The following is a 24575-nucleotide window of genomic DNA, read 5'->3' on the forward strand; positions in this document are numbered from 1 at the left end:
CTGGAGAAGCTTTCTGCAGCTTCCCACTTTAGCTTCTAATGACCGTCAAGCTCTTTTGTATTGAATTAATTACTCAGGTGTTCACGTGTGGACTTCAGATGGATTTTATTTATTTTATCAAATAAAAAGTGAGAAATGAACAAGCCTTTTCTTTATCACCTGCCACTGATTTGGTGCTTTTTGTACTGTCGGGGTTTGCAGCTCGTCGCCCGCAGACTGTTTTTCTCCCTCGCAGCCGTTCACAGCGGACGGGAGCAGAAATCGGGCAGAAGCTCGGCCACTTTCCTGCTCAGCTTCTCCCGTCGCGCCTCCTTCTCCCTCTCCTTCCGCAGAACGCAAGGAAGCTGCCTCCAGGCCTGGAAACCCCTCTGCAGGACGCGTCTAAAGCGCAAACAGATGGAAGGACAAACGAACACGGAGCGAGTCAGCAATAACGAAGTGGAGCCGTGGGACCTCTGGCTAGACGACATTTAATTAGTCTTCACATGGTGTTTGGCAGCTGGTGGCACTTCACCTGTGGTCATTTAGCAGAACCAGACCTGGCAGCTGCAGCTTGGAAATGGTTGATGATATATATTTTTTTTTCTTACATGAAATATATAATAAAGCTCCAGCTGATTGGCTTTCAGGTTGCAGCTCACAGGTATTATTCATTATTTACCATTAATGGCCTTTTACTTCCACTTCACGTTTATGGACCATTTTGTGCTGGTCTATCACATAAAATCCCACTAAGATGCATTGATATTTGTGCTTGTAATGTGACAGAATGTGAAAAATTGAAGTGGTGTGAATACATTTGCAAGACAGATAGAAAAGGTTGCATATTTCCCTCCTGCAGATTTTATTTTCTAAGAAATGATGGCACAAATGAGGCATACCAGAGATCTGTCTTTTGGTTTTAAGCTAAGGAACTCATCAATTGGACTGTGGAGAAGGTTAGCGATGGGACTGAAGAAAAAGTCTGGGATTTAGCAGTTAAATAGACATCCACTGATGCTAGTTTGTTCTGTATAGAAAACAGCCTTAAACTGACCTGGAACCAGAAAAATACAGCTGTGCGGCCTTTTAGAGCTGGAAGTGACCGTGCTTCATCACAGCTTGAGTCAGCTTTGTCCTGACTTGTGTGTCTTTCCGCTTCCTCTGTGATATTGTAAATATCTTCAATACACGCACCAAGAAAACCTGTGTTTTTTTTTGCTCTCGACAAAAAAAACCCACAGGTTTCTACAAGGACGTGTGCTTCCTGTACAATCACCGTCTCTCCCGTGTTTCACGCTCTGACAGCCAACCCCGCGATACGTTTCAGTCATCAGTCTTCTCTGTGAAAACAGAGTCAACAGAAACACATTTTTATCTTTGGCTGTCTACCAGCCTACCCATAAACACGGGGGGACACTTTTTCCACGGTCGTCTTGTTCTTGCAGGCCTGTAAATCTGCGCATTGAGTGACTTTAGTCTAAAACCCTGGAGCCTAAAGAAGCAGAAAAACATAGAAAGTAAAAACTAAAGTAAATATAATCCCGCTGTGGCGACTTGAAACCTTAAAAGTACCAGATGTTTAGTGGAGCATGTTTTCTACTGAATTTGGATCTTTTGTTTCTTTATAAGTGTTAAAAATAGTGGCTATAGATAGATACAGATATGTACAGTTTAAAGGTTGATTGTTTTTAAAATAAAGAAATGTAGCTGGGTTAGTTTTGTCAGGGCTGTAGGAGGAGCAGACCTGTCGTGGTGGTCCTGAGCCAGCTTTCGATGGTCCCACTCCACCAGCCTCTCCTGGGTCACAAGGTCCAGCAGCGCCAGCAGGAACCTTCTCAGGGTGCGTTTCCGATAAAAGCGCTCGGCTCGCTCTACCTGAATCCTCCGCAGGTCGCCCAGCTGAAACAACGACAGGATGCTGTGACTCATGGGTTAATAAACAGCTGGAAAATGCTGCGGTTATTTTGTCCATTAAGTGTGTGGAAATAAAGTTTACGAAGCGGTTTGAGTGAACAAAAGAGTAAGTGCGATAAAGAGGTTTAAAAAAAAGTTTTCTTGTTGAACCGGACACCAATAAACTTGGTTTAATCTAATAAAAAAGTGCCGGAAACAATGTTCAGATGTGACGTTGCAGCCACAAACCTCTAAGCATCTTAATGGGGATCGCGTGCGACAGTGAAAAACACCAAGTAGTGCATCTAGTTCTGTGCAGGAAAGGAAACATTACGTCTAGACCTGCTTATCTGTACAGGGTCGGGTGGGGCTCGGAAATGTTTACAAATCTGAAAGGTGCGGTGTGCTTATGCATTTAATCTGCCCGTAGAAAATTCTGTCTGAAAACGCCGTTTACTGGAAACTACAGCTGCACCTCTTTTAGGGTGTAACTCTAACATTCCAAAAAAAAGTAAAAAACAAAGCAACTGGACTTGTTTTCCGTAGTTGAAGACGTTTCGCTTCCTCTCCAGGAAGCTTTCTCGATTCAAAAAGTCTGGAGTAATGTGGAGCATCAAGCTTTATACTACTGTCCAAACAAAGGCCTGATACTCCACATTACTCCAGACTTTTTGAATTGAGAAAGCTTCCTGGAGAGGAAGCGAAACGTCTTTAACTACGGAAAACAAGTCCAGTTGCTTTGTTTTTTACCTTTTTTGGAATGACCAAGACCTGATGACTGAGAATCTTCACCAGTAACTCTAACAGCTTTGCACATGAGCATCAGTTTCTCAGTCGGTTCTCCGTCTGGACTTTGACTAGGCCATCCCGAAACGTGAGCATGCTTTAATCTAAACCACTATATTGCACCTCTGGGTCTATGTTTAGGTTCGCTGTCCAGCTGGAAGGTGAATCTCAAGCCCTTTGAAGTCCGTAAAAGGTTTTCCTTCAGGATTCAGCTCTATGCACCTCCCCCCTCAGCCTCATACTGCCACCACTGTGGTTAATGGCAGGGATGGTGTGTTCAGGGTGATACGACTTGTTTTGAATGCTGGAGTTCAATAATGGTCTCCCCTAACCAGGGCGCCTTCACCTAGGTGGCTTGGTGGCAAAGCTTAAACAAGATTTTTTTAAAGGCTTTCTTCTTGATGCCGTTTGTTCACTAATGTTCTCCTCTGAGGTCTTCACAGAACAGCTGCATCTAAGCTAACAATACACCTTTTTCCCATGTTTATTTTTGGACAATTATTATGTCAAATCCGATGTGTGCCGGGGTATACCCACGCTCTTCCAGCAGTTCAAGCTCCTACGAAGCAGAAAGCGCTGCTGCAGTCGGTCAGCGCAGGCCTCCCTCTCACAGCGGGTCTCTCTTGCAAGCTGCAGCCATCCCAGTGTGAATCGCCTCAGGAGGAAGAGATTGTGATGACTCTCAGCCAGCTGGAAAGAAGTGGATGGAGATAAGAGAACATTAAGTTACAATTCCCAAAGAGAAGCCATGAAATGTTCTTATTTGTCCTAGCTCTGTTTAAAACGTGAGCGGAGCAGGCTTTGTGACTGCTTACTGCTACATCTATCAAAAAGACAGCGCGCCTCGGGGTTTGTGACATGTAATTGTTGCACTGAAAATGTTTTGCATCAATAAAACTGCAGCGTTATAGTCCATCAATAGAAAAAGCAGACTTTGTCCACTGTGTCTACACTTATTGCTTTATATTTCCAAGAATCTGACAAATCATCAAACCAAATATGAAAGATCTGCTGAGTGGAAGTAAAATACAGATTTTCTGTTGGATGCCGTTCCTCACTGCCACTTCAGTTTGAAGTTTGAAACTTTGCAGAGAATTCATGAACCTGTTGAAGGAGAGGTTAAGGCCTAAAAAGCACAACATGATCACTGCAAAAGTATTCACACCCCGGGAACTTATTAAGAATTTTGCCTCATCACAAAATACCTCTGTGTGTTTTATTGGGATTTTATGTGATGCACTAACAAGTAGTAGTGCCTAGTTATTGCGTTTTGTTTCTTTATTTTACACTTTTTCACAAATAAAGATCTGAAAAACATGCCGTGGGATGTATTAAGCCCCCTGAATCAGTGCCGTTTTGGACTACATTTTGCTTCATTTACAGCTGCAGTCTTTTTTTAGGTATGTCGCCACCACCTTTGCACCGCTACAAAGAAAAATCTTGGTCCGTTCTTTCTTTCCAAAACAGCTCAAACTCAGTCAGATTGGTTGCAGAGCCTCTGAAAACAGTGGTTTTCATTTGTTTTGCCACAGATTAACAGATGAATTTTGGTCTGGGGCTTTGACTGGGCCGTTCCAACACATGTATTCGCTTTGGTCTAAACCAGCGGTTCCCAAACTTATTTAGTCGCTAACCCGCTACTGTGTCCCATCCGGGTTGACGCACCCCCAATCTTCAAAAAAAGAAGTAAAAAAAATGCAGTTGCAGTTACAACAACACAACTATCATAACAAAGGTTATGGAAATAAAATTAGAACATGATTTCAATTAAATTGCAATAAAGTTACACACAACCTCCACAACAGGATCTGGAGCCAGAAAAAAAGAAAGAGACACTCAGACCAGTCAAACCTCCACAACCTGAAACGTCTCTGAATCAGAGACGTGGATTCACGGACTAAACTCTGATGATCTACCTGTGCGTGTTCTCACTTTATTTCATGTAGCAGCTTCTTAATCCGAGTCTGACCCACAATTTACGCCACAGATTAGAAACATGAAGAAGTTTGATTTGTGTCCGATGACGAGCGAGAGAGAGACACTTTGGTAGAGCGGCACAGAGTAACAATAACAGAGCGCTCCATAACGCTGTCATTAATCAGAGAAATAAAAACTTATTTCCTGATTGTTTCACAGCGGTTACATCCAATAGGTAAACACGCCCTTAGCAACACACCTCAGCTTCCCGCAGCCTCACCGGTTGCCCGTTTCCCTGTTCCGGTCTGAATATACTCTAATGCAGCATCTTTAAAATGAACTGCGCCTGTCTGAATCACGATGAAAAGTATTACAGCATCAGTTTTTGGGCAGCGCTGTGCTATTGATACAGATACGGAGACCGAGTCGCTCACTTTAATCTTGTAAATAAAACTTTCAGCCCAAAATTCAATTTTCCCTCTACTGATGTAAACGACGTGAAGTAAGGAGAGATAGAGAGACATTTTCTTCTCTGCAATTCTCTCCACTGTTGCCTCTGATTCCTCTCTCTCTCTATCTTTGTTCTTCTCCTCCTTCATCGCTAACTTTGACCTTAGATGTCTCACATGACAGTTTCCCTGATTTCAGCCAATTGAGCATATTTGCCAGGATGAATGAAGTAGAGGCCACAAGCTAGGTGCGCATATACAGCACAGTGTGTAGAAGAAGACAACTTCCTCTATATTTCATCTTAAAATGAAGCGTAGAAGAAGGCGTTTTCTAAATAAATTGATTTCCGTGTGAATACATTTTTATTTATTTATTAAATTTACAGTTTTTGATTTAAATTTTTACAAAGGAAAGTTTTATTTACACTACATTATGGTGAGGGTGAAAAAAATCACCGCCAGACCGCCATTACATTTTTCATCAAGCACACCCCCTAGCTGGGAATCTCTGGTCTAAACCATTCCTTCATAGCGCTGGCTGCATGTTTCAGCTCGTTTCCATAAATTGTCCCAATGATTCTGAGCAATTTCTCAGTCCCTGCTGGAGAAAAACCTGCTCACCACATAATGCTGCCCCCACCATGATCCAAAATGGGGGTTATGTGTATTAAATTTATATAAAATGTTAGTTTTCCCCTCCACACAACACTTTAATGTAGAACAGAAGGATCATTTCTGGTCCCATGTGATCAGAAAACCTTCTTCCACATCTTTCCTGCATCACTGAGACGGGATAGAGAAAAACCTTAAATGGGACTTCTTATGGTTTTCTTCAAACAATGGATTTTAGTGATTACTCTTTAATAAAGGCCTGATTTGTAGGGGGCCGTTCATGCTCCTACCTGAGCTGCGAATCTCTGCAGCTCCTCCATAGTTACCATGAGCATCTAGGCCACTCCTCTGATTAATGCTCTCTGCTTTGTGGGCATTAAGAGTCTAAAGAAATACCAGCTGATAAATACGATCCGACTTTTTGTGGTCAAGACGGGGGATTCACCTCCACGTTGGCGTGTCTTAACTGAACGAGGCGCTTCCACGGCGCCAGGCCACAACGCGACAACAGCGATCTGTCACGGTGTTGACAGGCCAGACTCGTGAGCTCCTGATGCCTTTTTAGTTGCCTTTGTCTTTCTGCTTCCCTCTGCACAGACACAAGGGGAGATCATTTTAATCTTCTGTGTGATTTGTACCTGCTGGTGTCTGATGATTAACACTAGAAATACTTCTCACCTCTCGTTCCAGCCTCTTCTCCTCCCTCTTCCTTTCCGCTGCCTTGCGCTTCTCCTCTACTTCCTCCCTCCGCCTTTGTTCCTCGGCAGCCTTCATCTCAGCCTGAAAGTTCAGCCATTAGACGCCGTGCACATGAGCTACACTATTAACGCTCGGAAAGTATGGTTACTCTGGAAGGATGAGCCAGCCTCACCAGCTTTTCCTCCTCTTTCCTTCGCTTAATTTCCTCGATCTCCTGCCTTCGTGCGACGCGCTGCTGCGCTCGGGTTTCCATGGCTCCGGGGAAGCAGAGAAGAGAGTTTTGATTTAAAAAACACATAATTCTGCAGGCCACAGAAGACCTTGAAACTGGAATTGTGTTTTTTTGGGGAATGCATTGCATCACTTTATGCAATAACAATAATAGTGGGCATTTTTATCAAGGGCATTCCACACAAAGGAGATAAATAGAACTAGTGTGTGTGTGTGTGTGTGTGTGTGTGGGGGGGGGGGGGCACTGGGGGTCTGAGTCGCAACATCTGAGCAAAGATGATGAAATAGAAATCAGCCCTCTACCTACTGGGGAAAGAGGCCAGGTGTCATGGAGTATCACCTTTTATTTAATCTTTTTTGAGGCAAATAAAGATAATTTTTTATTTTATTTTATTTGATGTAGTCCATTATCGCACTGATCACATTGTTGGTTGTTGATTTAGGTCTAATTTTTCTTCCAACCTTTATAGTGAAATATTGCGACTGTTTTATGAGTTTTCTGTGTTAAATCTAACATCAGAAGCGGCAGGATGGAGGTAAGCCTGGTTCCAAACTGCAGGACAGCGACCCAGTGACCACTAAACCACACCCAATCTAACAATAATGCAATCCCCTGCAAGGTATAGGACAGATAATCTATTATAATGGGAAACTGCTGATGTTTATTTAGTGTAGATACTTGAACTGACCGATCTGATTGTTTTTGTGTTTTTTTTTTCACTTGTTGGGTGACAGAGGGATTAGGGTTCCCTATAAAATGCAGTAGAGTAGTTGGTCCCTAGGTTTTTACACATCTCAGGGGGATTTTCAGGAAATCTTCCTTAAAAAAACTCCCATATTTCTTTATATTTCTTCATTTTAGCTAGGCAACCAGAAGATCTTGCTTCTTACTGCAAAGAGGGAACTAAAAGCAGTTCTAATCTTCTTGAAATGAGTGTATTTGTCCTTGATTTGTGCCGGCATGTTTAAATGACCTGCCAATGAAATAAGATTTTTGCGCTTAACATAGGAACTCATCTCCATCATCTTATTTCAGGCACAGTACATCTAATGATGTTATTTTAGGGGTTCAAAATGCTCATTCCATTGGCAGATAATCCTGTGCCTGCTCAAATCAAGAACAAATACACTTATTTTAAGATAATTTTTACTTAGTATCAGTTCCCTTTTTGCAGTGCCATCCATTTTCGTTAAGCCTGAGGTCTTGAAGTTAATGTTAATTCCTTTGTCGTCTCAGCAACGTTTTCAGGTCATCGTCACATTGAGAAATCAATCTGTCTTCAGTCTTCTGTGTGAAAGAAAAAGGGTTTCAGCCTCCTCTACTTTCTCTTCAATGCAATAACGCTTCCCTGTAGCCTTTTGTAGAAAAACAGCTCAAAAGCATAAAACTAACATAAACCAACAGGATCCTTTAGTGTCCTAACGGGCCGATTCCTCACCTTCCTCGTGACTAACCTCGCCCAGTGAGGCCAGACGTCGCATGGCGCTCCACATGAGGGGCGACTGAATAATCGCACCAACTGCGTCGTCATGCTAACCAGGCTTCCTGCCGTTTCCGCCGCTTCATTGAAATATACGGATTCAATAAAGTCTGTTTTCTCTTGTCCTGCTGTGTTTCTAGACGGTTGCTGGCCGTCAGAACGGGCTCTCTTGTCCTTTCTTCTTTTTTTCGGATTCGCGTGTTAAGACAGCGGCAGCGCTAGGACACGATACGCCAGAAGGTCGAAGGTCAGCCGCCCGAAATTAACAACCTGAGGCGAGCTAACCGCCTCCGGTTTATGCAGGGACACGGACGGGTGGCAGTCGGGGGCGAGAGAAGGCCGAGGCGGCTTCAGATGATGGAGGTCATTTATTTTCCAGCAGGGTGTGAATCGACAATCTATAAAAGCAATCTGCTGAGTGTGGTGAGACGACGGACTGTTAAAGGAAGCGAGATTTGTCTTGGTTGGTGTCAGGCTGGTGGAGGAACAGGTTGTGGTAACAGACGGCCGCATCGCCTTAAACATTTTGGTTCTGCATTTGATTTGTTTACTTATTTAGACTCCTGTCTCTTCATTATATATATAAAAATTTGTTTATATCTGGAGCATGTAACAAAAGTAATTTCCCTCTGTGATTCTTAAAGTATGTCTGATTCTGATTAAAAAAATATATGCCAATAAATTTAGAGAGAAGGAATGATTCGAACATGACGAATGGCGCGATTTAAAGAGAGTGGCTGCGTTTTCCCTCTCCCCACGACTTTTAAATGTTATCTATTAAAGGAGCGATACTGGGTTTAGGTTTATAGCAGTGCTGAGTGTTTTCTGATGGGCTGAATATTGCCAGCATTAATGTATCAGTCACCATTTAAATTAGAAATGAGTCAAACAGCTGCATGCATGTGGTTGAGGTCCCTCCAGGTTACATCACGCAGACTTCCAAAATCACAAATCTGTCAATGTTACCACCTTCCTCTGACCTTAGGGTATCTGCACACTGTTCTGGAGCACCAACACTATGAAATAATGAGAAATGTATGTTATCTACAGTAACCGCTGACCGGATCGTTGGCTTTCTGCTGATAGCACCGGCTTTTTATTTTCCCCACAGAAAGCGATCGCTGCAGTTCACGGAAAAATCTCTAGCAGTAAATAAAGCTTATAAAGCCTGGTCTGATGTTTCTCGACCAAAACCTCAATGAAACAACCTGGGATTAATGTTTAAATCGCCCTTTAATCCCACCTCCTCCTCCTCCTCCGCTCGCTGAAGCTGCAGGAATGAACCACGTGTGAATGTTGCAAACAGCAACCAGAGGTTATCACACTAACTGGTTATGATGGATCTAAAGCAGCCGTATTGCACCACCTTGTTTTATCGCGTTTCCAAACCAGCAGGACTCCTGCAGGCAAAGCGCCGTCAACGGCTGTATTTCCAAAGCATTGTGATAACACGCCTTCTCTTTATCGCTACTATCGGTGTTTGATTTGCAGCTTCATGCATTTGCTAAAAAAGTACAAAATTGAAATATCCTGCCATGGAAAATGTATTATTCAATTACTGTGATAGGCTTGCTGTCATCTTAATGACATTTTGCAATAGAAAGAAAGCTAAACGTGGAATATCTGGGCCCAGGTGTTGCAGGTTCTCGCGCTCTGAGTGCTCTCTGTTGTTGAGCTCGCAGACTGACCTGTGATGGCGGGGTGGGGGCACGTCTGCCTCATGACAGGTTTGCTGGAAGGGGCGCTCCGACTGTCGGGCTCCCCCGTCGGCCTCGGAGCTCTGCAGCCGGGATGATAACAGCCAGAAGAAAGAGAGCCTGTCAAAAGTTTTGTTGGCGTGCTCGCATCATCCTGATACTTGGCTGACAAAATTTCAGTCAGCGTAGGGAATGTCTAGTGGCAAGAGTTGGCCGTAAAGCTGAAACTCTACGGACAGGTTGGTTTTTCTTTTTTATCACCGACAGAAAATGAGTTCTGCTCGTTTCCACGTTGGATCCTCACAAACAACTCTCAGTTCTAGCTGTAAGGTTTTTAAAACATCCTTCAGTTTGCTAACCATCGGCTTTGATTTGGTGTTTCTCAGAGTAATGGAAGCTATTTACACATGTAAAGCACCGATAATCAACTTAGTTCCTAAGAGCAAATAAGCGCAGTTCATCTAGAAGTGCTTTTTTCCGTCTTTTATTTAATGGCAGGATATTAAATCTGCCGACGCGTAACTCCTCGCCGTTTTGTGAGGCGTGCAGCCGCATATTTTGAGGTTCAATTACTTCACAGTAAATGACAAAAACTTTGATTAAACACATCATGATCATTTTTACATTTGACATAAACCCAGCAGCTTCTTAAACTTCTTTTTTTTTAGTCTGAGGTTAGAATACGTTCATTGTTGGTGCGAATGCCACGATATGTTTGGCTTTTAACTGATTAAGTCGAACTGGTGGACTAATCTTAGATGACTGAACTTTAAAAGCAAAGACTGACTGCACAACTTTGAATTATTTTGGAGGAGAGAGGCTCTTAAATTATTCAAATTATTCGCCCAAGCTCAAATACATACAGACACACCTGTTAAATATCTTTCAGGGACGTTGCATAGATAGTTGACCCTTTTTTTAAAGTCATCAACATGTTTTTTTTCTTTTATTTTTTCTATGGCCAGACATTTGACCTCTCGTCTTATCAGAGTCGGTTTCCTGGCAAGGAGCTTTTAAACAGACTCCACAAGCATTTGGTAGGAAGTTGAAGAAAAAGGTTAGCGACACCAGCTTTGGCCGAATAGCTCAACCTTTCTCTCCTCCGATCAGAAAACTTTTCCCGAAGAGGACATCTGGCTTTTCTGTGTGAGGAGCTACAAATTTCAGTCTTGCTTGAAGACGTTCATTTTTCCCCTGGTGGACACTAAGTCCATTTGCACCGAGAGGTTCTTCTTGAACATATTAAGAGATTTCCTTTCATCTAAGGGTGACGGTGTCAATCAGATGGTTGAAACTTGGGCATAATTCGGTGTTCCAACAATAAACTCATACCAAACACAAGCTAAAAGTTGCACTGGGATTGATTAGGACGGATCAATCATGAATGCCACCAACCCTGCAATCTGTTAAGCGTTTGTGGACTAAAATTGGCTCCATGCCACGTAACTGTTTATCAATTTCCACCAAGAAGAGACAAATATCCAGCCAGAGTATGCCAGAAGCCTGCTGATGGCTAAGAAAGGCTAAAAAGCAACAAAAGCAACTCCTTTTTATTTTATTTTTTTTTACCAAAAAGGAGTTGGATTCTATAAATTTAAATAAGCCTGTGGGAAGAATTTTGGTTAGAGATAATCAACAATAAACTTAAACTTTTGGGCTGACTCTTGCTTTTAAAAGTAGTCGTTTTTAGTACAATCGCCTCGTCCTGTAAATCACTAAAAGCCCAAATACGATGAACATAGGTACGCTTCAGTTTGGTCCTGATGTTGTTCTTCTCCATCACCTTAGCTTATTGGATGGATAGGTCTGGGGACGCCCATCTGCAGTACAGCTGCAGAACATCTGGGCGTCCAGCTGTTCTGCAGCTGCACTGCAACAACTCACAGTAATGATTGCAGGACTGAGGGATTAAGCTACTTGCCTTTAATAACGACGTATTAACACATATAATGGATCATTTCTAGTTGAGTTTAATAGCGTTTGATATTCTAGCGATCAAATAGGGTTAACCGAGTGACAAACTGGGAATGTTGGTGAATACAACTCTTCAAGACTCCTGAACAGAGAGAAATTGATGAAAATTGTTGAAAGGTGTAATCATATCTGCCGTCTAAGTGGCTTAAAAGAGAATTTAAAAGATTTTGATACAATAAACCCGAGTAATTGTAACTCTAAACATCCTCAACAATTTCTCAGTGGTTTAAGGTTTTAGGACGAAGTGGCTGTAAGTCAGCAGAGATCACTTTGGTGGTGTCGCTTCGTAAAACGATCTCAGGTTGCTTAAATTTTTAATGATGTTCGGCGAGCCAACCTCTGCTCCGCGGGGCCCGAGCTGCAGCTCTTCGCTTCTCGCAGCGCTGACAGCTGGGTAAGCTGTGCGGCCTTCTCCATTTCCAACTCCAGCCCCATCACGCTCTGCTCCGCCTTCAGCCGGGCGATCTGCTCCTGCTGCTCCTTCAGGAGCTTCCTCTGTTGTGTGATGATCTGCTGCTGGACGGCGTGTCTCTTTTCACACCCGCCTGTCGTGCCGGGGGCTCCGTTCTCTCTCGCTCTCCGCCGAGCGTGGTGTAGCTCCGCGGCCGTGGGGGCCGCGTGGCGTCGGGTCACCTGCCACGGCTGACGAGGCTGGGCCGCCTCACCCACAGAGATTTGACCCTGATGTCCTGTAGAGGCATCGAGGACTTCCTTCTCTGCCGCACAGTGATCCTTCTACAGATTATATGACAGAGTGGTGGAGATCAGATCAGACACGGAGAACCTGGAGAATCTAAAGAAATTATACCATCAAATGTTAGTTTATTTCATTTCATTCAGGTTGAATTTTAGGCTCATGTAGCATATAGATTAATTTTACACACAATAAGATATTTGAAGCATTTTAGTTTTAATGATTATGGATTGCAACTACTAAAAATACCATTAGACAAATAAAAGCTTCTTATCTTCAGCTGCCACTTTATACATTTCGTATTGATTAACACTGTATATACTTCAGTGATGGTATCAAGGAGTTGCTGTATTGTATCTGTAGTTCTATATCTGTTGGTTGTGCCGTTCTTTTATCTCTCTTTGCAGGGGATGAAGCAGACTGATAAAGTTTGGTCAATCCCTCTCTTCTTTCACCTCTTCTTTTTTTTCTCTCTCTTCTCATTTTCTCTCCTCTTCTACTTTTTCAATGTAGTGTCCACATAACATGAATCATTCCCCACATAAATCATGATAAAACTATTTATATATATAAATCAAGGAGAGCGCTATGGCGAAAGCGATAAGGCTCCACTTGTGAGAGTAAAATCTGTTGGGCTCTTTCTAGCATTAAGACAACAATTCTTATTGCCACATTGCCAGAAAGGACACTATAAAAAAAAAAAAGACAAATAAAAGCTACTTTTTATTTTAGCACAAATGTTATATAACAACAAGGTCTGCTGATACGACAGCTGTCAATCAACAAAGACGGCGAGCCACAGTAGGTCCCCACTACAGAATGCTGCATCAAGGCATATTAATGGAAAGTTGAGTGGAAGAAAAAAGTGTGGTTAAAAAAAAAATAGCAGGGGAAACCACAGCTTTGAGTTAATTATGAACCGAAGCCGATTCAAGAGTTTGGGGGAGATTTACTGAGCCCTGACCGGAGCTGGAGTCGGAGGTTCACGAGTCGCCACACACAGGCGAATTCACAATAACTGAAAGATTCCTCGTGTCGAGATCCTCCTAGAGCAGACGCGACGTCAGAAGCGTCTTAATTGGCCTGAGGAGAAAAGGAACCGGAGTATTTCTCAGCGAACTGATGTCCTCTTCTTAGATGAAAGTAACGTTTGCTTTTCATTTGGAAATCAAGGTCCCAGAGTCTGGAAGGAAGGCACAGAATCCATGTTGCGTGAAGTCCAGTGGGAAGTTTCCACAGCCAGTGATGGCTAGTGGAGTCATGCCAATGGTCCAAAGTCAATGCAACAATATACAACAAACCTCAGAGCATTTACTAATGATATTAATGGAATAAGTGCTTGAAATGCATCACTCTGCATGTAATGAACCTACAAAATATTAGGGTTTCACTTTTTGAATTGAATTACCCTTCCAGTTACATTTTTTTACTAAGTTGCATCTTAATTTTGACACAAAAGTAGCAGAAACCTCTACACAAAAAAAAACTCTTTCGACTAATCCTTATGTTCGTCTTCTTCAGTCACTCTTTCACTCCTTTCCACTGTTTGTGACTGTATTATACATTAGATTTTACAGTCCAAGTGAAGATACGCTGAAGAAGAACAGGACAATGATAGCAGGTTCACATGCTCAAACTTTCTTAGTTTAAAGCAGAAAACCTGTGATCTGCCTCTATTCTCCCTCCAGACCTGTAAATATTTCAGCTGCAGAGTTTTTTTGTTTCTTCTGACAGGAAGAAACAAAAAACATTCATGCTGACACGTGTGTAGAGAAATGATGGAGAACAGTGTTGTTATTTTGTATATTTCTCAAACGTTTGTCTTCAAAGGGCAGGTTTTTGTTGCCTTTTGAAGGCCTTCAACATTGACCCACAAGGGATCGGCTTTATGCTTTAGTCACGTTTGTAATCCTGGAGTAACTCTTTTAAGAGTTAAATCATACGGTTAATTTTTAGTTGAAAGCATCACAGAAATGTGTAGTTTTTATGGCAGGCTGCATCGCTCACCTTGGCTCCTGCATCCTCTTGGCTCTCAGGCTCCGGCGGGACACGTCCTGCTGAACCAGCAGACGTCTCTATGGCCGTGCGTTTGCCCGTAGAAGCGGCGTTGATCAAGGCGGCCATTTTAACTTTGGTCTCCTGCTGCCGGGCGGAAAGCTCCCGCTGGGACTTCTCCATCCGACACCAGAGCTGCCACTCGTTCAGACACCGCCGCAGTAGACGCCTTCGGTCGTTCTCCACAGCCAGCTGGCGTTTTCTGAAGGACCAGGAAGATTTGCACATATTTTATCTTTAATGCTCTCAGATCAAGGTGTCTAAAATGATTACAGACATTTAACAATGATCTGAATCAATAAATTGGTGAGTTATAGTTACAGTCCCATGAAAGGATGGAGGTCATCTATGGACATCGATTTTCAGGTCTAAAATTGAGAATCTGTTGCAGATTTTCAATTTGATTTATGTCTGGAATTTGACTTTCTAACAATTCATTGAAAGTCTGGCTGTATGTTTAGGGTTTTTGTCCTATTGGAAAGTATAGCACATTTAAGTACAGAGACAATGCAAAGTGCTTTACATGATTAAAATACAGGAAAAAAAGAGAATAAAAGCAAGTAGGAGTAAAATGTAGAAACAAAATAGAACATGGAAAAATAGAAACTAAAAGAAAACATAAAAAACAGTCGGACTACAAAGTTGAACTAATGATGTTTCAGTAAAACAGTTTAACTTGAACAGTCAAAGGCAATCCTAAACAAACGTGTTTTTAATCTTGATTTACTTTTACAGTTTTCTGGAAATTTGTTCCAGATAAGTGGAGCATAGGAACTAAATGCTGCTCCGTGTTTGGTTCTGGTTCTGGTTCTAGCTATGCAGAGTAGACTGGAGCCAGAAGACCTGAGTGGTCTGGAAGGTTCATACACTGATAACAAGTCTGTGATGTATTTAGGTGCTAAGCCATTTAGGGATTTATAGACTAACAGAAGTATCTTAAAGTTTATTCCCTGAGATACAGGAAGCCAGTGTAAAGTGACCCTAAACCTCCTCCCAGCACAATGCTGCCACCACCATGTTGCACTGTAAAGCTTTAACCTTTGTAGAACTTTATTCCTGACCTGTCTGCTGTGCTTCTCGGTCTTCACGGCGCTGTTTCTTAATTAGTTTCACTGTAAAGTGGTGCTGAATACATATGCAAGCCACATTTTGGGGGATTTAAATAAAAAGGGGTTTAAATCATCCATAATTTTACCTCCATCTCAGGATTCTGAACTGTGTGTGTTGTTCTTTCACACAAACTCAAATGAAACACATGAAAAAAATTGATTCTCACTAACAAAATAAGAAAAAGCTCTAGAGGTGGGAAAACTTTTGCAAGGCTCTGTGTATCGTTCAACCTGCTGCGACCTTAAAAGCTGACAGGAATTGTTCTCTCTCTCTTTTTCTCTTCATAGTAGGTACACCTGGTCTGGCGTTCTGTTAACTGTGACATCATCCAGAAAAGACAGATCACCCGCTATTACCATCTAATGTAGAACAGATTACTGGATCAATGTGTGCTTCTGTGCTTCTTTGTCTCTCTTGTTGTGTCTCTGCTCTGTCTTCCGTAACCCCAGTCGGTCGAGGCAGATGACCGTTCATACTGAGCCCGGTTCTGCCGGAGGTTTTTCCTTCCCGTTAATGGGGAGTTTTTCTTCCCACTGTCGCTTTATGCTTGCTCAGTATGAGGGATTGCTGCAAAGCCATGGACAATGCAGATGACTCTTCCTGTAGCTCTACGCTTCTTCAGGAGTGAATGCTGCTTGCCGGGACTTTGATGCAATCAACTGGTTTCCTTATATAGGACATTTTTGACCAATCTGTATAATCTGATTGAATTTGACTTAGGAAAGTGCCTTGAGATGACGTGTTTCATGAATTGGCGCTATATAAATAAAATAAAATTGAATTGAATCCTTCTGGCTTGACATTAAGCGCTTCTCGCCTTTTCTCTGCTCGTAGCCGCTCCTCCGCCCTCGCTACCTCTCGCTGATTACGCTCCGCCCACACCACAGCCCGCCACGCTCGCCACGCCCTCAGCTGCGTCCTCCAATCACAGAGGGCCACTGCCTTGCCCGTACGTAAACGTCGTTTCAACACCACCGAGTGCCACCCAGACAGATGCCTGTGCAGACACTAAAAAAGGGGACAGGGCAGCGTTAATATCCGCAGGTGAAACAGCAACCTGAGCCTCCACTCAGTAAACTCTGGCACCCACCTTGAGGCGGCTCATGTTAATCTTTGGTTGAATCTTTACTTCTTGCTGCAGTCTGCTACGGTCCTGCAGCTGCTGCTGCGAGGGGAGCGACGGGGTTGACTCAAGGCTTCTGACTTCTCTCTGCACCTTCCTCTCTTTCTCGCTGGAAACCAGAAAAAAATAAACTTTTTAAGAATCCCATATTGTCACCGCGTCTTACTGTGGTGACAATGTTTTTGAGCCGGGCACCGGGTCAGGATGCACACAACCGATATTTACAGCTAGACACAACAGACATGGAGTTTTCAGTCTTCTCAGCATTTATAAGACAAATCTTTGCATAAAATACATCAAAGGCTTGTAATTATGCAAAAACTATCATGATGTTAAATAAAACACAAAGACTCACCACTCTTAATGCCTGCAGTAGTTTTCTATGATTGCTTTTAATAAAGTATTCCACTTAGAGGCTTGCAATGTTAAAGAAAGATAACTTTGAGGGCAGCAGCTCAGGAAAATGATAAGGTTAAGATCCGTTTTATTTTTTTGATCACAACATTTTAACAGGAAGACAAAAGTAAAGTTCATTTTGATGAATTTCTTAAACTAAAAAAAGGGGGGAAATATTGTGCTTACAACATTCAAGCTCTCTGTCTTCATCAGAGCTGGTTGGAAACCCCAAGTAAAATTTAATTTGGGGACCCAGTCCAAAAACACACAAACATATATTATATACATTCATTGCAAGAGCGATATTTATTGATAATTATTCCTGTTCGATTTAAATATTTACCCTACAACTGATGAAAATTACGGCAATTTGAATATTATATCAGGCCAAGTGAGTGGAAGGAAATAGAATGGTACACAACGGTGCACAATAAAGTCTTTTTCGCTGCTCTTATGTATTTTTGGTTTTCATTTGCTAAGGGCCTAAATGATCCAAATGAAGAGAAAGTGTATACAAACTTGATCTAACTCAGTTTGTGGGTAATGAATGCATACATTTCACTAAAATAAAGCAACTTTTCCATTATATTCTAATTTTTTTAATTATCTGCATGCTTGGGAAGATTTTTTTTAAGCGGTCACAAAGTTCCCACTTTACGGAGGTGTTTTAGTGGATGATGCCTGGCTGATCTTTAAACCAGGATTCCTGCAGGTTTTAGATCTACAGGTCCTGTTTTTTTGCACTCCTTGTATTAACTTAATGTCTGCTGCCCCTGTGCGATTAAAGGCATCTGCCTGTTTTATCTGAAGGGCGAGGCTCAGAGCAGCGAACTTTCCAGTTGGGTGATGACGTACCTTTGACGAGCAAAATGTTCCCGGCTCTTCTTTTCCTCCATCAGCCGTCTGAGTCTCACCATCTCCTGCTGCACCATCTCCTCCTCCCTGTGTACCTGTTGCTTCTTCCTCCTCTCCTCCTCCTGCTCCTTCCTCTTGGCCTCCTTCCAGGCTTCCCGCTGAGCCTCCTTCTCCCTCTGCTTCCTCTGTCTCTCGGCCTCCCGGCGCGCCCTGTTCTCCCGCACCTTCAGCAACAAGCAGCAGCAGCGGCAGCTTTTTTTCCACTATCCAACTCAAAGAATACAAATCCGTGATTCAACCCCTTACAGCGCCTTGCAAATGTATTCATACCCCCTTTGTTACGTTGTAACAACAACCTTCGATGCACTTTATTGGGATTTTATGTGGTGGACCTTCACAAAGCAGTGCCTATCTGTGATGTGGAATGAACATGGTGCATGGTATTCTGCATTTTAGCAAGTTAAAGTCTGAGAAGAGTGGTATGCACTTGCATCATGCAAACCTGGCTCCATACTGTGCAGAATCCCTTTCACCGCAGTTACAGCTGCAAGTCTTATGAAGTATGTCTTTATCGGCGTTACACATCTCCAGAATTATTACACCCTAAGATTAGATTATTTCATGTTTTTAATTGGAAAATGAAAATGAAATTATGATCACTGAGGGCTTTTAACCTGCCGATTTTGGTCTGAGGTGCAAAACGTTTGAACACAGCCGGTCTGAACCATCCCATTGGAGCTCTGGCTGTGTGTTAGGGGTCGTTGTCCTCTGCCTCAGTCTTAAATCCTTTGCAGACTCTAACAGGATTTCTTCTAGTGTTCTTCTAGTGTTCCCCTGCATTTAGCTCCATCGAGCTTTACATCAACCCCGACCAGGTCCCTGCTGAAGAAACGCATCTCATGGATGGATGTTGTCACCCCAGTGTTTCCTGGCGGGGTTGTCATACTCGGAGTGTATCAAGTCAAAACCTTTTGATCTCATGTGACGAGAGCCCCTCTCTCCAGAGACTTCTTGCCACGTTTCAATAAAAGGCCAGATTTGTGGAGTGAACAGGTACCTTGAACCTGAGCTGTGCATCTCTGCAGCTCCTCCAGAGTTATCTCTTGGGTACTTCTCTGATTAATGCTCACCCTGGAACTGGTCTGTACACTTTTGGTTTCAGACCATGTCTTGCAGCTGTGTCACATTCTTTCCATTTTCAGATGATTAACTGAATCGAGCTCTGTGGATTGCCCCCTCTGGGTTTGGGGTCAGCCTCTGCCTCAAGTGGAGCAGTTTAATCACCTCGGTGTCTTGTTCACCACGTTCCGACCCTCACCTAGTGACAGGTTATGGATCATGAGCGAAAGAATGAGATCCCGGATACAAGCGGCTGAGATGAGCTTCCTCCGGAGGATGGCCGGGCTCAGCTTCAGAGACATGTTGAGTACCTCTGTCATCCAGGGGGCAAATCAAAGTAGAGCTGCTGCTTCTCCGCATCAAAAGGAGTCAGATGAGGTGGTTTGGGCACCTGATTGGGCCCCTCCCTTTAGTGGATTTCAGGGCGCGTCCCACTGGGAGGAGACCCCGGGGAAGACCCAGAACTGGCTGGAGGGACTGTACAGTCCCTTCTAGCCTGGGAACGCCTCGAGGTTGAGGATGTCGCTGGGGAGAGAGAGTCTGGGTTTCTCTCCTGAAACTGTTGCCCTCTTAACCCAATATGATATGGGGATAAGTGGAAGACAATGGACGGAGGAATGGAAAGCTTTAAAGATTGTGCTATAAACTTCTCCTCCGCTTTCTTGCTGACCTGTTCCTGTGTTCCTTGGTCTTCGTGATGCTCTTTGTTCACTGATGTTATCTAACCAACCTCTGAGACCTTTATAGAAAACCTGCATTCATACCAAATGTAAACTACACGCTTTCACTTATTACCACAAATATCCGTTTCCTTCCATATCTGTGCACCACGTTGTGTCGGTCTATCAAATAAAAAATACATTGAAGTTTGTGGCTGACGTGACAAAATGTGAAAAGGGTGCCTCGATTTTAATACCGCATCGTATGCACAGACACAAACCTGCCGCTGTCGCGCTTCCATGGTGACGGTTGGGCTCCTAAACTTCTTCTGCCTCTCTCTGTCGTCAAGAGACAACTCCTCCATCATCCCAGGGTCCAGCAGCTCTTGCTCCATTAGATCTTGGAGGAAGCTCTCAACAGCAAATTCTTCTTCTTCTTCAACCAGACACTTATACAGATCTGATGTGAGATTGAGAGCAAGGAAGTGAGACGAAAGTCACCTTTTTTTTTTTACTGCTTACCCATTTCAGCTAACTAAACTGATTTCCATCCATTTTTGAAGCCTCTGGTGTCACTTAATCGCTGCAGTATGGAGTGACTACATAGGAATCTTTAGGTCTGCTTAATATAAGAAAATTACCGTCAAACTTATTGTAAGCAATGGAGGCAGGGTGGGCACTAGCTACAGCAGGTGATTGTGTGTTTTCAGCATGGTCCTTCAAGTCATCGTCCTCCATGTCCAGCTCAACGCGTAGCTTCTGGCTCAGCCAATCATCAAGAAGAGCCTGAGCTGCAATAAAAAACAACAAATGAAACAGATTGTTCCTAACTAATTAGTAAAGTTGCTGATGTATTGATAAATTCACCGTGTGGACACTGTAATTAAGGTTACAATGTAATCTGTTCCTACTTAATTTGGGGTTCAACAGCCACAATGGACGTTTTTGAAATTGTAAATCTGGGATACGATAATGTTTCTTTTACAACGTTTTTAAAAAACACGTCAATCCGTGGACTGCATTTTTAAAGCTTCTTGAGTTTGCATTTTTTTTCCGTTAACAACTGCTAATTTACTTAAGTTCTCAAAACTCTTGCCTACATTTATATGCAGCTCTAGCAAAGATGTTTTTTAAAAAAAACTTAAACTAAATTAAGATCGTATTCCAGTAGTATAATTTAACACATTTCTGAAATCACTACTGTGTTATTTTAGTTAGGTAAAAGAAAATCCTTACAAAATGAGCGTTCTTCTAAAAATGTATTACTATTAAATCAATGTATCAGAATCATTTATAAAAATATAGTTTACTTTTAGTGTGTTTTGCTTTTAAGTAATAATCCATGACTTCCTGTTTCCCAGGGGTTTAAATTGAGATGAGTTAAATTGAACTGAATCCAATCTAATCTAATCCATTCCTGTTTCCCCGGTATATAAATGCAGTGTGACACGGTGGCCCTGTTTTCTACTTGCCACTGTCCAAAGTGGAAAATGCAAGAGAAGAAGCAATTCAAGTGAGGACGGTGTCTTTAAAACTGCATTAAGTCATGAAATCAAGAATCTTTCATTGTCACCATGTGTTATGGTGAAAGGCTATCTATAAGATAAGATGCTTAAACATACTTGTAGTTATGAACGCAGCTGAAAATTCAACTTAAGATTTCCTTGTAACCATGCATAGTGGGGAGGAATGGTAAGAGCGGTTAACTCATAGAGAGCTGCTCCACAGAGCGGTATCTTGCTCATAAAGTCTCCACAACAACCATTAGACGTGATTTACAAGCAGACCAGCTGCTTAGGAGGCACCCCAGGAAAAGCTTTTCCACCAGACCCAAAAATCAACCTTTTTTTCCCACAAAATTCAAAGTGTCCATGTGGGGTGAGCTGAAGAGAAGAGAGCCTAAAAGTAAAGAAGATCCCTCTCTCTGTATGAGGAACCTACAAAAGGGTCTTACCAGGGTGAATTTGATCTGAGGCCTTTAATACATCTTTACCTTGGTTGCAAAGTCAGAATAAGTTTTGCTCTCAACATTAGTCTTTAACTTTGACCACTTTCTACTGTCGTTATATTTGTGAGAATTATTCTGCGATTACCATCTGATTTTATTTAGCCAAAACAATCTATGGGTTTGCATTTGTAAACTATAGTGGGTTACCAAAATATGTTTTTATGTTTATTCTAATAGATGTTATATTAAAATAGCCTGATGCAATAAAAACTATCTTTTCTCAGCATGCATATTATTTTATTCTTTCCACTGATTGAAAGCACAGAAACATATTTGATATTAATGCCCTAATAATGTCAATAAACCTAAATTATATGTAAAACAGTATTTATCAAAATAATATAACTGAATGTTTATATTTATTTATATAGGTGTGCGAATATGTATGTATATGTGTAGGTATGTTTACGGGTGTAAGTGTAGAATGTGTTTTATATTTGTCATATTTCATGCCCGCATGAGGATACATATGTACGTTAATATGTGTATATGTTGTAAATGAATTTGTATATGTGTTTGTGTATTTTCTTTTTCTTTCAAATACTTGTTGTATTCTTTGTTTTGTTTTTAATGTATATATTTTTTTCAGGACCCCAGGAAGAATAGCTGCAGCATAGCTGTAGCTAATGGGGATCCTTTCAATAAAACAAAAAAAACTAAAACCCTAAAAGGTTTTATGGTCATTTAAACGTCACTGTCACTATTCAGCTGGACCCGTCTGCAGAAACCTTCCTCCGTAAAGCTGACCTACCTTCGCTGTAAGCGTCATCATGATCCCTCAACTGTTCGCAGCTCTGCAAAGGCACAGCTACCCTGTTTATTCCTGATCGAGGTGTCCTCCGGGGGAAGACTTCAGACACGGCAAACTCAGAGGCCATCTCCACGCGCTGAGGACGGAGACAAGGGCAATGAGTTGCATGTCTGTAGCTAAAAATAAAGGCAGTCTAATAGACATAAAAAAAGCAAATGACTTTAAATGACAGTACCAATGTAAGAGACTCACCTTTCTCCACTCATCAATGTCATCGTTCTTCGCGGGTTTCTGGTATTAAAAGACACACATCTTTAGGTCAAAATCAGAAACTGAAAGAAAAGCTGGGCTCATTGTCCCCTATTTCGCCCTTTTTTTGCAAATCCCCCACACAAGCCGGGTGACACCTTGAGCTGCCGACGCCGTGCGCAAATTGTGGGCTCAGGCGAGAGAGGCTGATGTCTGTGGATTATTTCACAGGAAAGCTCGGCGGCTGCCTTGAATCCACGGATTACCCCGAGAATCATTACCCAGACTTCAAAAGGTGAGAGGTTTTCACCGGTAGCAGTTCAGCTATCTCAGTCACCCGGCTCAGAGGGTGTAAGAGCCGCAGGCGGACGAGTTATCTGACAATAGACCCGGATGATATTCAATATTCACATACTCGCATGCTCTCACTGCGATAGATGAGCTCATCCTTCATTTATCGTCCATCTTTGTGTACAATGGCTCTTAAACCTTACATACACCTTGAACTTTTTATTTATTTATTTATTTTTACATTTTGTCAGGTTACAAGTGCAAAACCCGTTCCATTGTAGGTCTTGCTGGTTGTTTGGTGTGAATGTGCAGCTGGAAATTAAACCTCTGCCCCAGTCTGAAGCCTTTGGCGGCCTCTAACTAGATTTATTTCAGGATTGCCTGTAATTTGGCTCAACCCAGCTCCCACCACGTTCAGTTTCTCTCAGCTAAAGAAAAGTGTCCCCTCATTATGATTATGCTGCTACCATGTGTTACTATGGGGGATTGAGTTTGTGCAGTGTTAGGTCTAAACTGGCATTACAACTGGACAAAGGTGGATTTTTTTAAATAAATTGGACACATCTGCAGGAAATTTGCCAAGGATTTTCATCCCTCATATTTCAGAATATTTTAAAAAAAATTGGCATCGCCTAGATACTTTTGAAAAGTACTATAACTTTATGTTTATAATGGATGTGAAAGGCGAAAAGACAATTTTATTTTGTTTATCCTGTTAAACGTAATGATTCAGTCACCATCGTTCATAATTGGTATACCGTTCAGTTCACGTTTTTAAAGAACAATGTAGAGATATTTACTCTTTCTCGTAACGTAAGTCAAGTTTAGCCTACCTTGTGGACAGACGCGAGTCTTTTCCACCTGAACAGGTGAGAATTATCCCCTGCTGCTGCCATCTCACCTTCTTATTGCATCTGTATACAGTTACGAGGTAAACCTTAATCCCATTCTGGAGTGTCTTGTTATTTCAATTGCGTATCAGGATTAGGTAAACCAGAATGAGTTGGAAAAAGTTACCCCCCCGAGTAAGCGTAACTAACACTAACGCGGATGGCAAAGGGTTCTGGGTAACGGAGTGACTCAACTATAATTTTTCTGAAATCCTGGGACGATGAAGACTTTTTGGAACTACGTATCCCAGTAGGGATTGGGAGCTCCTGGCTCTGAGAGGCTAGCAGATGTTACCATGGCAACAGAGTTCGCCTCTGCAGAACAAAGGGAAATAAAGGATTTTTTTAACCCATAAGTAAGAATAGACAGGTTAAATAGGGTATGCATATATGTATTTTATGATTTACAACACATTAAATTGGTATATTTGGTAGTTTTCAGAAAAGAACGCAGCGGATTTGGTCGCTTAACACTGTCGTCACGATACGGCCAAAGTTGCGTTCATGTACACCTCGAACACTACATTTTCCACATTGAAATAACTACAATAACGGCCTAAATTCTAGTTTTGTTACAATTAAATGTACTCATGGTGTGACTTAACACACAGTATATAACATCCTTGACTTTTTAAACTTGTTTTGCTCTCGTGA

At 42.2% G+C, this 24575-nt stretch overlaps 1 protein-coding gene across 2 annotated transcripts in view; it reads right to left on the reverse strand.

Moving 5' to 3' along the window:
- ccdc191 (coiled-coil domain containing 191) overlaps nt 1-24575 on the reverse strand; it is a 25596-nt gene continuing 1021 nt past the window's right edge. Inside the window, exons 1-17 of one of the 2 annotated variants that reach the window (XM_012857412.3) lie at nt 23865-24437; nt 22744-22782; nt 22492-22627; nt 20374-20523; nt 20014-20192; nt 17955-18178; nt 16671-16812; nt 16398-16588; nt 14423-14672; nt 12059-12456; nt 9739-9830; nt 6511-6593; nt 6318-6419; nt 6085-6228; nt 3199-3351; nt 1727-1881; nt 1-381 (exon numbers count right to left, since the gene is read on the reverse strand). In XM_012857412.3, the coding sequence (XP_012712866.2) occupies nt 240-381; nt 1727-1881; nt 3199-3351; nt 6085-6228; nt 6318-6419; nt 6511-6593; nt 9739-9830; nt 12059-12456; nt 14423-14672; nt 16398-16588; nt 16671-16812; nt 17955-18178; nt 20014-20192; nt 20374-20523; nt 22492-22627; nt 22744-22782; nt 23865-23927 (2643 nt within the window). In that variant the 5' untranslated portion in view covers nt 23928-24437 and the 3' untranslated portion in view covers nt 1-239. Of the gene's footprint in view, nt 382-1726; nt 1882-3198; nt 3352-6084; nt 6229-6317; nt 6420-6510; nt 6594-9738; nt 9831-12058; nt 12457-14422; nt 14673-16397; nt 16589-16670; nt 16813-17954; nt 18179-20013; nt 20193-20373; nt 20524-22491; nt 22628-22743; nt 22783-23864; nt 24438-24575 lie in introns of those variants that run through there. The other variant, XM_021313464.2, reaches the window with a different exon arrangement.

The sequence above is a fragment of the Fundulus heteroclitus genome, chromosome 21, assembly GCF_011125445.2.
Source record: "Fundulus heteroclitus isolate FHET01 chromosome 21, MU-UCD_Fhet_4.1, whole genome shotgun sequence".
In the NCBI taxonomy this organism is placed as follows: Eukaryota; Metazoa; Chordata; class Actinopteri; order Cyprinodontiformes; family Fundulidae; genus Fundulus; species Fundulus heteroclitus.